Below are 13,221 nucleotides of genomic sequence, written 5' to 3'. Positions count from 1 at the left end.
CAGGGTGCATGTCTATGGGCATCCACTCACTCTGACATCTCTCTGGGAAAAATTTAGGAAATATTCCTAAAAACCTGCAGTCATCATCCTCACTTTTGTGTCTGTTTGTGTCTCAGTTCTGGTATCAACCAGTGGCGGGACCAGCTGAAGCCATCTCAAATCCTGGAGAACCTGGCTCGTCTAAAAGGCCTGTCCAAACCCAGGACAGAGGACAACGGCACATCGCTCACCTTCCATGGCACAGAATACACGCTGGCTCAGTTTGGTAATGTCAATGGCTTAAAATATAATATGTAGTATTTATTAATGTATAATCACCTGAAAATAAGAATCGTGTTTTCGTTAGTTTAGTACCAGTCATTTATATCTACATAAGGAGTGGTTGCCTTGCACAAAACCCTCCATGTACCGCTATGTTTCTTCAGTAGCCCAGAACAGACAAACCAAACCCTGACTCTGGAAAGGGCCTCCTGTGTTTTTATGTCTTCAAGTGGCAGCTTGAATTTGATGCCACAAATGCACCTCAAGGTAATATAGGTAATACCACACACGCTTGAAAAGGAAGCGTTAAGGAGAGGGGTATTCACATGGCTGCAATCTGCAATCTTACCACTAGATGTCATTAAATCTTCTTCCCACATATAATAATATCTAATAACATAAGCCTAATTGAGCTGTAATATGTTTTTCACACCCAGAGAACAACAAGGAAATTCATCAGCACTTGGGTCCGGCCCGAGAACGCCTCTGCCTCCATGTGCTCAGAAAACAGGCATTTGTCCCTGAACATGTGGAGACCAGGACCCTTTACAGCACCTACCAGCCAAATCTCTCCCAGGTTAGATGTCACAGCTCACACATGCTCTATCTGTACACATCAACCGTGACGCAGCTATTTTGTAAAACCTATATATTGTGTGAATTTAGGGAAGGCTTCAGATGTGGGTGGATGTTTTCCCCAAAAGCATCGGGCTCCCTGGACCTCCCTTTGACATCACACCACGCAAGCCTAAGAAGTGAGTGCTGTGCCGCTCTTCAGTATCTCATCACCGGTCACATCAGATGTCAATGAGTTAACGTTCACTGTGCTTGAATGTTCAGGTTTTTCCTGCGTGCTGTCATCTGGAACACGACAGACGTGACTTTAGACGAGACCAGCATCACAGGAGAACACATGAGTGACATTTATGTCAAAGGGTATGGCTGATAAATCATTTTAGGTTTTTTTGGTGACTTATGATACTGTTTGTCTTCAAAAGCAAAGCTATATAGTATAGTGAGTGAAACCTTTTGAGAGAAGACAATGAATGCTTACACCTCTCGTTCCCATTTGCCAGCTGGATGCCAGGCATGGAGGAGGACAAGCAGAAAACTGATGTCCACTACAGGTCTCTGGACGGAGATGGCAACTTTAACTGGAGGTTCGTCTTTGAATTCGAGTACCTGCCTGCAGAACAACTTTGTCTCGTGTCCAAGAAGGTGAGGCTTGACTAGACTATTGACTTTACATAAAATAAGAACCATTTTGACACTGTACAGATGGAAAATAATATGACCAGTGTTGAACATGTTTTCACTTGTTCTTTATTCAACAGGAGCGCTTTTGGAATCTTGACAAAACAGAGTTCAGGATCCCTCCCAAGATGATTGTTCAGATATGGGATAACGACAAATTCTCATTGGATGATTACCTCGGTAAGACACTCCACTTAAAGTTAAACCAAAACTTAACTTCTTTCAAGTGTTTAATTTACCCAAAGACCAACATTATAAAACCTAACCGATAATGAAATTCTCTGTGGTCCAGGCACGCTGGAGTTGGATCTGCGTAATCTGGTCGCTCCTGCAAAGACTCCAGAGAAGTGTTCTCTGAAGATGATGGATGATGTGGAAATGGGGGCTCCACTGAAGACGGAGAATGCCAAGTCTCTGTTTGCACAGCAGTCAGTCAGAGGCTGGTGGCCCTGCTCCATTGAGAAGGATGGACAGAAGGCCCTGGGTGTAAGTATGAAGAGAAAGTACACCAAGAGATAGATGGCCTTGTTCAAACCTGTACCAATGAGCAAATGAATCAACAGTGACAGGGTTGGATGGAAAGAGAATTCAGTATGAGTTCAAGACTTTTTGCAGTACTCTTGGCAGGAATTTAGAGGACACTGTTGGCTGAAACTTGTTGTATCTTGCTCATGTCTGCTGGTTTTGTGCGTACAGGGCAAAGTGGAGATGACACTGGAGATTGTAAGGGAAGCAGACGTAGACGAGAGACCTGCAGGAAAAGGCAGGGATGAACCCAACATGAACCCAAAACTGGATCCTCCAAAGTAAAAAAAAAACGCACCTTTTTAACCATATCATAATTAACATTCTTCAAATTAAATCTCTGACATGTATTTTATCCATTTGTCTTAACTGCCAAAAGGAGGTAATAAGTTCACTCATGTCTTTCATTTCCATCACCATCAGACGCCCAGAAACATCCTTCTTTTGGTTCACCAACCCATGTAAGACCATGAAGTTCATTGTGTGGAGAAGGTTCAGGTGCCTCTTCATCGGACTCATCATCCTTATCATAGTAGTGCTCTTCCTCGCCATCCTGTTGTACTCTTTACCGGTAAGCACCGTCGAGGAGGACCTGAGAGTAGTGGTCATATATTCGGAAATGATTTGGTCCAGCTGTTCGTTGTTATTTGCGCTTATGGGGCAGGTGATTAAAAAGTCTTACGTACACAGAAGTAGTGATGTGACTGTTCTCCTTTACCTTTTCCAGAACTACATCTCAATGAAGATAGTGAAACCACTTCAGTAACTCGACAATGGAGGAGCAGAGGAGCTGGAAAGTACACTCTATGTCTACAGGATGATCAGGATAACTGCCAAAACCATCTCAATATATTTTTTATTGCCTATAGTATTTTATAAAGGGCTAAATGGGGTGCTTGCACAATTGCACTATATTGTCATATTTTACCATGAACACTTTGTGTACACTGCTAAACTGTGACAGACTTGTGAGCAATACATTTTTTCAAACCACTGCTTTTATCACACGCTGAGGGATGAGAAACTAGAACCCCCTGTACAGTTTAATGTAGTCTAATACAACTGTCCTGTAATCAGCTCTTATAGTTTTTATATGTTGGTGATGGTGTGAGAAAGAGATTCACCTCGTTGAGAGTTACTGGATGCTGTATTTAGTGGTTATGTTGGATTGCATTGCACATTATTGTAAGGTGTTGCTGCTGTTTTGGCATACTGTCTGCAAATAAGATGATTAACAACAGTTAATAATAAAAATAAATATAGTAACTATTAGAAAGTTTCACTGAGGTAGTATTTATTAGAGGACTGCTGTATTTGATTGCATTACAGTGTACAAGGGTTTCTATTTATCTGGTCACTCAAAGTAATCCTGCCAAAAACAACTTAAGACTTTTAATGATGTCAAGTGTGTCTGTCTTTTGTATATTATATTTTCACATATCTTTTAAATTAAATATATTAAAACATTATTCAGCCGGTGTTTGTGTCCATTATCAGTAGGGAAAAGAGAGGGGGATTATTGAAATTGTCTTTTAATAAAAGACCATAAACAAATGCTTTCTCTATAAAAATGTTACACAGTATATCAGCCACCATCCGTTAAAGCATACCTAAAAAGTACTGTCAGGCCAAGCACACCTAAGGAGGCTAGGTGCATTCAAAGAGCACATGAGCAGACACCATTCCTTTATTTTTAACGCTATCGCAGCTCCAGTTCAATTGCCCATGCGTTATACCCAATAGCTCCCATGGGGTCAAAGACCATGCCCCAGTATTCACTAAATAGCCTTGGAGTCGGCCACGTTGCACCACCATGTTTCTACAATAGCCCAGAATGGACCAACCAAACAATGACTCTACGGAGGACTGTTGACATTTTTACATTCCTTGAGGGGTGTTCACTTGGTTGCAATCTGCAACCTCACCACTAGATGCCACTGAATCCTACACAGTGGCCCTTAAATGCAGCCCCACATTTAAATATAAAATGGCATATTATTGAGGAGAAAAAAAGACTGAAATCTGATCACAGAAAATAAGGTTTAACAGATAAGGTTTTAAATGAATAAAAACTGTATGTGACATTTAACATTCAGATATGTACAGCACATGTACATTAGTCCCAGTTATATACAGTACATGTTGATAGAAATGGTCAGTTTCTTGGTATCTGTACCTAAACACATTGATTGTTACCTTAAAATATGACTAGCTAAGACAGTCGGATAAACTAACCTCTTTAGTTTCTGAATGCTTAGTTCATAAAAAATATTCATCTGGTTTGAACCATTGTTGGTTTTATTCTTCCTCTGAGGTGTCTTTACAGTGCTGCTGCAGGAAAGCCTCCACCTCCCCTCTGCGTGCCAGGCTGTTGGCTTTGCCTTGGAAACGTCCATTTTTTCCTGCTCCCTTCCCTTGGAGCATCTCTAACACCCTGGAGAGCACAGAGAGTCATATAGTACATAAACTTTTTTTAAGCTGAGGCTAAAAAATATGTGGTGGCGGCTCTTACTGTGGTCCCATCTCAGCCACTCGTTCACTGGGTCCAGCCAGTAGAAACAAACCAGGTCCCTTCTCCTCTCCAACAGTCAGGAAAACCAGAGTTTCCTAAGAGGAGACAAAACGAGGCTTAACCAAGATATTTAACAGCTAATGCCAAGAAGTAAGCAGTCAGGTTATAAACTTACCTCAGTGTTTATTTCATTGGCAATGATATTCATGAATTCATTGTCACCCTCTTTCCTGTAGAGAAAAAAAAGACACCATTTTCTTTCTGAAGCACTTTCGCAGATGTTTGTACTTTAAACTCAGCCAGGTCTCTTACTTGTGCAAGCTGAAGAAGTTGCCTCTCTGGGGGTTGTTGTTAAAGTTCTGAGAGATGATGACAGCCATGTCTCGTAGCAGGCTCAGGTTCGTCTGCCCAAAACATTTTGAAGAAAGTTAGGGAGTCTATGTGCAATGTGTTATGTTGCAAAAACATGGGTGATACAGTGCTTGCCAGGAGGAAACCCAGACCATGGCTGTACCAACTAAACTCCAGCCAGCGCTAGACCTAGAGGGGGTCTGATCCCGGACTGCCCCGACATCCCACCAGATCAGCAAACATTATGTTGCTGCCTATACATAGGTTATACTCTGAACAGCCCTGGCCCAATTTAAACCCTGGTTGTGTTTGTCTGAGCATGTGTGTGTACAGAAGTGCATCTGTGTTTGGGGTGAGGTGAGGGCGCAAGAAAAATATTTGCACTGGGGCTAAACACAATTATGACACACTGCTACAGCAGAAATTGCTTGTCTACAGTTCTCAAACATAAACAGCACGTGCAGTGTGGGAAGCTAGAGCAAAAAAAAAATCACTGATGCAATTTTCTTACTTTCTGTAGTAGCTTAACAGACTTCTGCAACTTGTCAACGGCCTCAACGTGCTCATCAGGTCCAGTCCTGTTGAACAACAACAAGGATTTTTTTCACTTCAAACTCTGTGACTGAGTTTAACTCACATTGGTGATATTTGGATGACTCAGACTTACTTTAGCAGAGACACGAGTGATCGCTCTGTACTGTAGCTTTTCTCAGCATACTTCAATACCCTGTTTCCCGCCAGGAAGATCAGATTGGTTTTGTTTTTCTTCCCTTTCTCAGTTCCCAGTAGTTTTATCACCTACAATTCAGATAAAGTGAAATGTTAAAATATGACATGACCGTGTGAAGTATTGTACGCAAGTTAGATGAGTCTAGGGCTGGGCAATATATCGATATCCTAACAGAACACAAGATATCGTCTTAGATCTTGGATGCTGTAATATCAGAAGTGTTGTCTTTTCCTAGTTTTTTTTATTTATTTTTTTTAATTTTTTAATTTTATATACTTTAATAATTTATATATTTATATATATAATTTATAGGCTGCATTACAGTAAAGTCATGTAATTTTCTGAACTTACTAGACTATTCTACCTATTGTTTTATTTGCCTTTACCCACTTAGTCATTATGTCTACATTACTGATGATTATATCTCAAAAATCTCATTGTGTAAATATTTAGTGAAAGCACTAACAAACCCACAATATCGACAGAGGTAGTTATTAAAAAATATCAGGACATTTGACTTTCCCCAATATCGCCAAGCCCTAAATGCGGCACATTTAAGTGCTTATGTGTCTGCATGGGTGTATGAAGTCAAACCTGTAAGTGACTGAGGTTAGACACGTGGGTTCCACAGCACATGTTGGCATCGACGCCCTCGATATCAACAATCCGAATGGGCCCTGCATGGTCGTCTGGCAGCCCTCGACTCCTCACCTGGTTCACACACACACACACACACAACTCATATCACATACTGCACATGTAAAATCTGCTTGTAAAGTTAATAAATGCACTACATTCAACATTAGATTTGTTTTGAAACCATCTAAAACCTTGGCTTTTAAGTCACTGATCACACAGTAAAAGGATTGTATTTTAGCACCAATAATATCAGTATATGGACCTTTTCCACAGCAGGATCATCTATAGAGAGAAGCTGAACAGTGACAGGGACGTGGACTCTGATCTTTTCATTTACGACTTCTTCCAGGGCCTGGAGCTGGGCAGGCTTCACAGAGGGAGTGTCCAGTTCAATGGTGCTTCTTTGACGCCCCAGCTCCCTGAAGAAAAAGAAAAAAAATAGAGGAGAGGTAAGCCCACAAGTTTTTATGGTTACAGTGAAATAAATCTGCAGTGGTGATGTACCAGGATGTGGTCTTGTATCCAAAAAGGTTATCTGCCAAAGCTGTGATCAAATGTTGACCTGAGAGACAGAAAGAAGCCAATCATAGCTTGTAACAAGTGTATCACACCAATATATGATGTAAGGGTCCCTGACCTTATTCATTTAGTTTTGCTCACCTGAGTGTTGCTGCATGTGATCAAATCTCCTCTCCCAGTCCACCTTTACTTGCACCTCCTGCCCCACCTCCAGAGGTGAGGTCACAAAGTGTACAGCTTCAGGCCCCTGCCTTGTCACCCTTAAGACTGGGACATCTCCTATTAACCCATGGTCATCTGGCTGATAGAGGAGGACACAAAACGTGAAAATTAGTAATAATATCATGTACTATGTTTTTACTGCTATGTTTTAATTTGATACAAACAATTCCCAAATAAGCAACATGAATGTTTATGTACATTCATTCATTCAGACCTTTAATTAAGACTCGGGAAATCAACTGAGGGAGACCCCCATTTTTTAATGATGCCGAGCATGAACAAAGAGCCATCATGCATGTCAATTAAAACAGAAATGAAATCATACAAAACAACAAACAACAATAGCAATAATGATCGCTAAAAGTACAAATACAGGTTGATAAACATGCTGAGATGTAGATGTATAGTTATAAGCATTTACACTCAATTAAAACAAGATCAGAATTCAGGGAATGTGAAGCAACAACCTATTCTGTGAGCAAGTACCAAGATTATGTGAGGTCAGAGTTCAAAGTGATCAAATATAGGGTGGAAACATCTGCTTCAAAGCTTTATAAATGAACAAACACCAATGCTGTTCCCGCCTCACAGCCAAATGCGGCCAGCCAACCTTTTGGTGGTAAAGGTTGCAGTGATGGGTGCTGTAACAATCACCTGTTATGAACTTTAGGGCTGAGTGGTAGACAGTCGCTTATCCGTATATAACATCCCCATGATCGAAAACAGACAAAAATACAGATTCTACAATTCCTTGACTATGCACAAAAGGAAAACTGTTCTTATTTATGTACAGAAAGCCAAGTATTGTCCTCATTTTGGTAGTGAGAATTTTAATAGGGTGCTTAAAATTAAGATTGTCGTCCAGCCAGATACCAGGGTATTTATACTGTGGGTTTCTCTCTATGGATGTGCCATTTGCAGAATGAATATTGAAAGATTCAGCATGAGTAGCCTTGGTGAACAGCATCCATTTGGTTTTGTCTGAGTTTAGTGCATGCTTCTTGTTACACATTTGCAGTTATCAGTGACAGGTAATGCTTGATGCACAAAGTATGATTTTGATAAATCAGCTTACCTGGCCACCTCCTTCAGGAAACAAGATGGTGTCTTGGAGTTTGACATTGAAGCCCTTTAGAGTTTGTTTCTTTCCACTGACTTCATGTTTGAGCTCAGCTGGGCAGCAGGAGACCACACAGGTAACAAACTAACACAAAAAAACAACACAAGAAAAAAACTTAACTTTACTAAGGTTTGGGTTTGCACAAAAAGAGAAGCATAAAAGCAACTGCGTGCATTTTGAGCGCGAGATGCTGGGTAATATTTAGAAATAAAAATTGTTGACATTTTGACAGTGGGCTCTGGCTGACAGCATGAATGAGAGAGGCTAGCTAGTAGTACACACATTAAGCTAGTACTCTTTTGCATTGTCACAACATTAAATAATTCAACAAATGCTAAATGTGCAGTGCCCTAAAACAAGTTAAACAGTAACTTTATCAGTTACAGTGGGTATCGTTAACCAGCTCGTGCTCCCACTGTAGTTAGCAACCATGCTAACCACTTCAGCAGAGAATGAATGTAGCCTAATATGTAACGTCAGGTGTTGTCGCGTGCTATAAACACTTCAGTCATGACAAACTGTCTTGAAACTGTTCATACCTCTTTCATATAGCAGTCCCGTTGACACTGAAAAGCCATTGTGGAGTGTTTTAGAGGAGAAAATCCACCTGAGACACGAGCTGGTGTTATGCAAGTCAAACAGACTCTGGTACAGCTATCGGCTTAGTACGGCAAGCAATGTAGTCCAAACTTAGTTCAACCGACTTTGTTTGGCTTCGAGTTTTTCTTTCTTTCTTTCTTTCTTTCTTTCTTTCTTTCTTTCTTTCTTTCTTATTTATTGATATTTTTATGTGACATAGCTTTTACTAAAAAACAGAAAATGGAAAAAAAAACAACGTAATAATAATAATGAATATTGAATAGAATTTTGCTTTGTAAGTCAAACATTGAACAGACTTGGCCATATGGGTGCATACAGTAGGTAATAATATACTAATAAAATATATAATAATGTAATACATACAGTGTAAGTAAAACATGTGCTAGAACCCCATACATCATTAGGACTAATCATCTGCTGCAATGTAAGCATTTAAAACATTTTGATGGGGGGATATTAAAAAAAAACATTTTAAAAAAAAACTGAACAAGACCGATATTAACAAGATTTTTTTGAACTTTTTTCTTGTCTGTGTCTGTGTTGTCAGTGTGAACTATTTGTAGGCTCCACCAAGAATGAAAAGGGAATTTTTATTATTGATACTTTTGGCAAGTAGCAGGAAAGCCATGACTACAAATGGTTACAAGTTGATCATCTAACACTGGCACAGTGGCTGAGGATTATAAACAAAATATATAGTATGGTAGGACTTTATTTTAAGGCTTGAGCTACATGTACAAAATGTTGGGAGAAATTGATTGTGTATAAACTTGAGAAAAGTGTGACACTGTATGCCAGGATCTAAGTGACAAATGTACAGTGATTTGACTTTGTAAAAGCCACCCTATGTTCTTTGTTTCTTAAATAAAAAAAGAGTTACCAAAACCAACAACCATGTTCTACCACACTCACCCCCATAATCCAGTCTAAAGGATTTTAATTACTAGTAAAAGATTGTAAACATCAAATATTTTCCCCCATTCTCCATCATAATGACTTTCAAACCACGGTTGATAAAGTTATTTTTATTCAAACTGACAAAGATATGTCAGCGTACAGTGGACAATAATATGCCCATAAATAATGCCATAGAAAATATCACATATATAAGAACAATATTTTGGACAAGAACATGTCAAATCATCTGCAAATATAAATATTACAAGCTCCAGAAAACAAAGCTTTGTCTTCACAGTCCTGGCCCTTCAGAAGAGAGGGTACTGTGAGTCTCAATCAGACTGTGGAGAAGAGGGAAGAAAGTGGTCAGTGCAAGCATTTAAATAATCAGTAAAATATTGATTATAGTCATACATCCAGATTCATACAGGATTGCTATTTATAACCATTATTCTCTTGGCAGTATTTTTTAAGGCAAAACACGAGTGATTTAACAGATAAAAGAAAATAATCCATGTTGCATTTAAGTAACCTCTACCAGTACTGCACTTACATCACTAAGATCATCCATATCTGGTGTTTTTCCTTTATTACTGGTAGCCAATTCTTGGATCACCTGAAAAAGAAAAGCCAAGTGTTTACAGAACCTAAGAGAGAAATTATGTGAATAATGCAAAGTACGTGCACGGTTTCCTAAACTCTTAACCATTATCACCATAACAGAAGAGTTACTGCATTTACTCACATCCATGTATCTATCGTACTCTTCCTTTCCTTCATCCTCTTCATGCTCCCAGTCCCTCCAGTTATCAAAGTCTACACAAATCCAGCTAGCCTGTAAAGTGAAGGAGAAACAGCACAAAGTTAAGTTGAGTGGCGATGCAGGAACACCCCGTTTTATAATTACAGCATTGCTGGCAAGTAGTTGCAGAAGTGTGGACTCAAGTCACATGACTTGGTCTAAAGTTGGGCTTGAATCACAAATTTGATGACTTTAGACTTGACTTGACAAAATCAAAAAATACTTGCAAGTTAAGTTGGACTTTAACATTTAAGACTCATGTCTTAATTTGGGTTTGAGTCTTTTGACTTGAAAATACTTTTTGCTTTCTCCCATTATCTAAAGAGTGTGCCATGAATCATTTCCTCTTTTTTTTTGAATCAGCTAACGCTAACACTATTCATTCCCAGTCAACACTTAATTTCCCAGATCCACTTTGTTTGAACCAATCCCACAGCACCCAATCAAGCTGCAGGAAAGAACCATGAAGAAGTAACATTACATTACTGAACACCAGTTTCAAAATTTGATACCAAGGATAATTTCCTTCACATACAAAAACTGGTGGTCAACAAAAAACAAATTGCAGTAAATGTGTGGAGACAGATGGAGACGCAACAACTTCCAACTTCAATCCACATCTAAAGTTGGACAAAGAATGGCAAATCAAGATTAATATTAACACAGCACAGTTAGCGAGCTAATACCTAGTTAACGTTAGCTTAACAGCCGAGCAACTATTTAACAAACTTTTTTAACAAATACAAATTTAAAAGTAAAATTTACCACATTACTCTGTTGTTAAAATGGCATTACTTTTATTATTAGAGAGCCCGTTATGACTTGTTTTGCACTTGAAACTCAAAATTTAGGACTTGGGACTTGTTAGCCTTGACTTGGGACTGGAGTACAAAGATCTGAGACTTATTTGTGACTTGCAAAACAATAGCTTGGTCCCACCTGTGGTAAATTGTGTTACCTACAGACCTACAGAAAAGTGTACTTTGAGATTAAGTGTCATTCAAAGGAGTCAAACCTGTGTCTCTTTTTGAACATGTATTTTTCTGAGCAGCAACAGTGGGTCAAGAGTTTTTCAACCAAGTGGTCGGAACCTCATGTAGTATCTCTTGATTTGGCCCACAAAGTGGAAACCACAGTCATATTTTCTGGTCCTACCCCAAGTTGAGCAACTTTTGGAAGGATGAGTTAGATGACCTGAGAGCAAAATATCCTCAAAGATCCAAGGGTGATTCTCCTCAGCAATCCTTGAAGGTTTCAGGGGAAGGCAAAAATGTATCTATTACAAATCCTCTTAGAGGCTGCAATTAGAGGTATCGCAATTAGATGGTTGAATCCTGAACCTCCAACGTACAACATCTGCATTAAAAAATATATGGGAACTGTATGAAATGGAACAAATCATGTATGCACTGAGGTTGCAAAGACCAAATGTGTCCTGTAATGTGTCTGTACATGTAGTCAAACAGGTATGTTTGTATGTACACCTCTTTTATTTATCATTATTACTGGTATCTCACTTTCTTTCTTGTTCCTTGCAAGTTTGAAGTACATCTTATCACACTTTAACACTTCACTGTATTTGTCTTAAACCTGGATAGATATTACGGCAGCTGAAAACTTTGTAAAATGGTCATAGTACTATGTACTATGTGAGCTATGTAAAAACTGTATTGTTTGCGTGGTCTGCTGAAGTTGAAATAAAAAATTAGTTTAAAAAAAAGTGTCAAAAAATTCACATTAACACTGAAAACGTCTGAGATCATGAGAGTGTTTGGACCTACATTGGAAGCGCTGCAGCCAACGTTGAGAACTAATGATGTAAAAAACCTTGTGACCAATCAATTTAAACACACAAACACACACACTCACCTTTGCCTCATCTCTCTGGAGACGTGGCCATGCGTAATCAGGCTTCACTTTCCTCAGCAAGACATTGATGCTGCGGTCAAAGACTTTTTCTCTGCAGTCCTTTAAAAGTGTTTAAAAGATAAAAATGCACACTGACTGTAAATTCCAGCTTACAACATGAAGAAGTGATCATATTCCTCTGGTCTCATCATGTCTGAAATTGGATGCTTACATGCTTTAGAACTTTCTCGTAGAAGTACAGCTCATTGTAGATCACATCATCCTCATCGTTTTTGCAGCTGTTGTGAAGACAGGACAGCGTTGTCAAGGGAGCAATTTAGTGCAAAATATACACAGCATTTTATTGTATAGACAACTGGCCACATTATCATTTCACTGCCTGGAAAGAAAACCTTGTTGCACTAAGTATATTACACAAGACAGGGGTATAGGGATCAGGAAAGAGATCTCACTGACATGGAAACAAAGCTGCACTTATGTGTTTAAACTCACCATAAAACCATTTTGTCTGTCTGGATATCAACCTGGACATCTTTAGGTTTCTGAACCATGAAGTTGATGGTGACATATTTCTTCCTGTCAAACCACCGCGCTTGTGCTGGCTGGCTGTTAAGACATAGAGACACTGTTATACTCATGAATCAAATTATTTATTAGGATTAGCTGAGAAGCACATGTTGGTCACTATTAGTAGTAGTAGTAGTCGTAGTAAGAGAGACAGGCAGCACTCACCTCTCTTCTGGTCTGACAATTTTGGGCTTGTTCATTTTAATTCTTGCGCAGCACTACGACAGAAATTGCTTTCTTATTCCTTTGACTTCCAGGGAGTTAAAAGCATGTGGCTTGTTCGTTGGGCCTGTGTGCTTTAATGCAGTGTCCTGGCTCTGGAGGCTATATATAGAGCAGTTGGTATCAGCTGC

General features: G+C 39.3%; 3 protein-coding genes across 6 annotated transcripts in view; 1 reads left to right on the top strand and 2 right to left on the bottom strand.

Moving 5' to 3' along the window:
• LOC126399622 (myoferlin-like) overlaps nucleotides 1-3,509 on the top strand; it is a 33,828-nt gene extending 30,319 nt beyond the window's left edge. For all 4 annotated transcript variants that reach the window (XM_050059717.1, XM_050059716.1, XM_050059715.1 and 1 more), the window contains 10 exons: nucleotides 117-265; nucleotides 699-838; nucleotides 928-1,016; nucleotides 1,102-1,197; nucleotides 1,338-1,479; nucleotides 1,596-1,695; nucleotides 1,808-2,001; nucleotides 2,212-2,321; nucleotides 2,464-2,611; nucleotides 2,768-3,509. In XM_050059717.1, the coding sequence (XP_049915674.1) occupies nucleotides 117-265; nucleotides 699-838; nucleotides 928-1,016; nucleotides 1,102-1,197; nucleotides 1,338-1,479; nucleotides 1,596-1,695; nucleotides 1,808-2,001; nucleotides 2,212-2,321; nucleotides 2,464-2,611; nucleotides 2,768-2,806 (1,207 nt within the window). In that variant the 3' untranslated portion in view covers nucleotides 2,807-3,509. The remainder of the gene's footprint in view (nucleotides 1-116; nucleotides 266-698; nucleotides 839-927; nucleotides 1,017-1,101; nucleotides 1,198-1,337; nucleotides 1,480-1,595; nucleotides 1,696-1,807; nucleotides 2,002-2,211; nucleotides 2,322-2,463; nucleotides 2,612-2,767) is intronic.
• A 187-nt stretch (nucleotides 3,510-3,696) lies between these two features.
• Nucleotides 3,697-8,802, bottom strand: aarsd1 (alanyl-tRNA synthetase domain containing 1). Its single transcript, XM_050059718.1, has 12 exons — nucleotides 8,673-8,802; nucleotides 8,089-8,217; nucleotides 6,933-7,092; nucleotides 6,777-6,834; nucleotides 6,535-6,691; nucleotides 6,228-6,344; nucleotides 5,571-5,701; nucleotides 5,415-5,481; nucleotides 4,865-4,956; nucleotides 4,728-4,782; nucleotides 4,553-4,647; nucleotides 3,697-4,474 (listed from the first exon to the last, which is right to left on the bottom strand). Exons 1-12 carry the CDS (start codon nucleotides 8,709-8,711, stop codon nucleotides 4,339-4,341), a joined length of 1,236 nt encoding a protein of 411 aa, XP_049915675.1. The 5' UTR covers nucleotides 8,712-8,802; the 3' UTR covers nucleotides 3,697-4,338.
• A 940-nt stretch (nucleotides 8,803-9,742) lies between these two features.
• Nucleotides 9,743-13,221, bottom strand: ptges3l (prostaglandin E synthase 3 like). The gene is made up of 7 exons (XM_050059719.1): nucleotides 13,034-13,221; nucleotides 12,794-12,907; nucleotides 12,513-12,579; nucleotides 12,302-12,400; nucleotides 10,376-10,465; nucleotides 10,184-10,246; nucleotides 9,743-9,971 (listed from the first exon to the last, which is right to left on the bottom strand). The coding sequence occupies exons 1-7, from the start codon at nucleotides 13,066-13,068 to the stop codon at nucleotides 9,963-9,965; spliced, it is 477 nt and encodes a 158-aa protein (XP_049915676.1). The 5' UTR covers nucleotides 13,069-13,221; the 3' UTR covers nucleotides 9,743-9,962.

Source organism: Epinephelus moara, chromosome 13 (genome assembly GCF_006386435.1).
Source record: "Epinephelus moara isolate mb chromosome 13, YSFRI_EMoa_1.0, whole genome shotgun sequence".
NCBI classification, from domain to species: domain Eukaryota; kingdom Metazoa; phylum Chordata; class Actinopteri; order Perciformes; family Serranidae; genus Epinephelus; species Epinephelus moara.
This window is presented reverse-complemented; position numbering and strand designations above follow the sequence as displayed.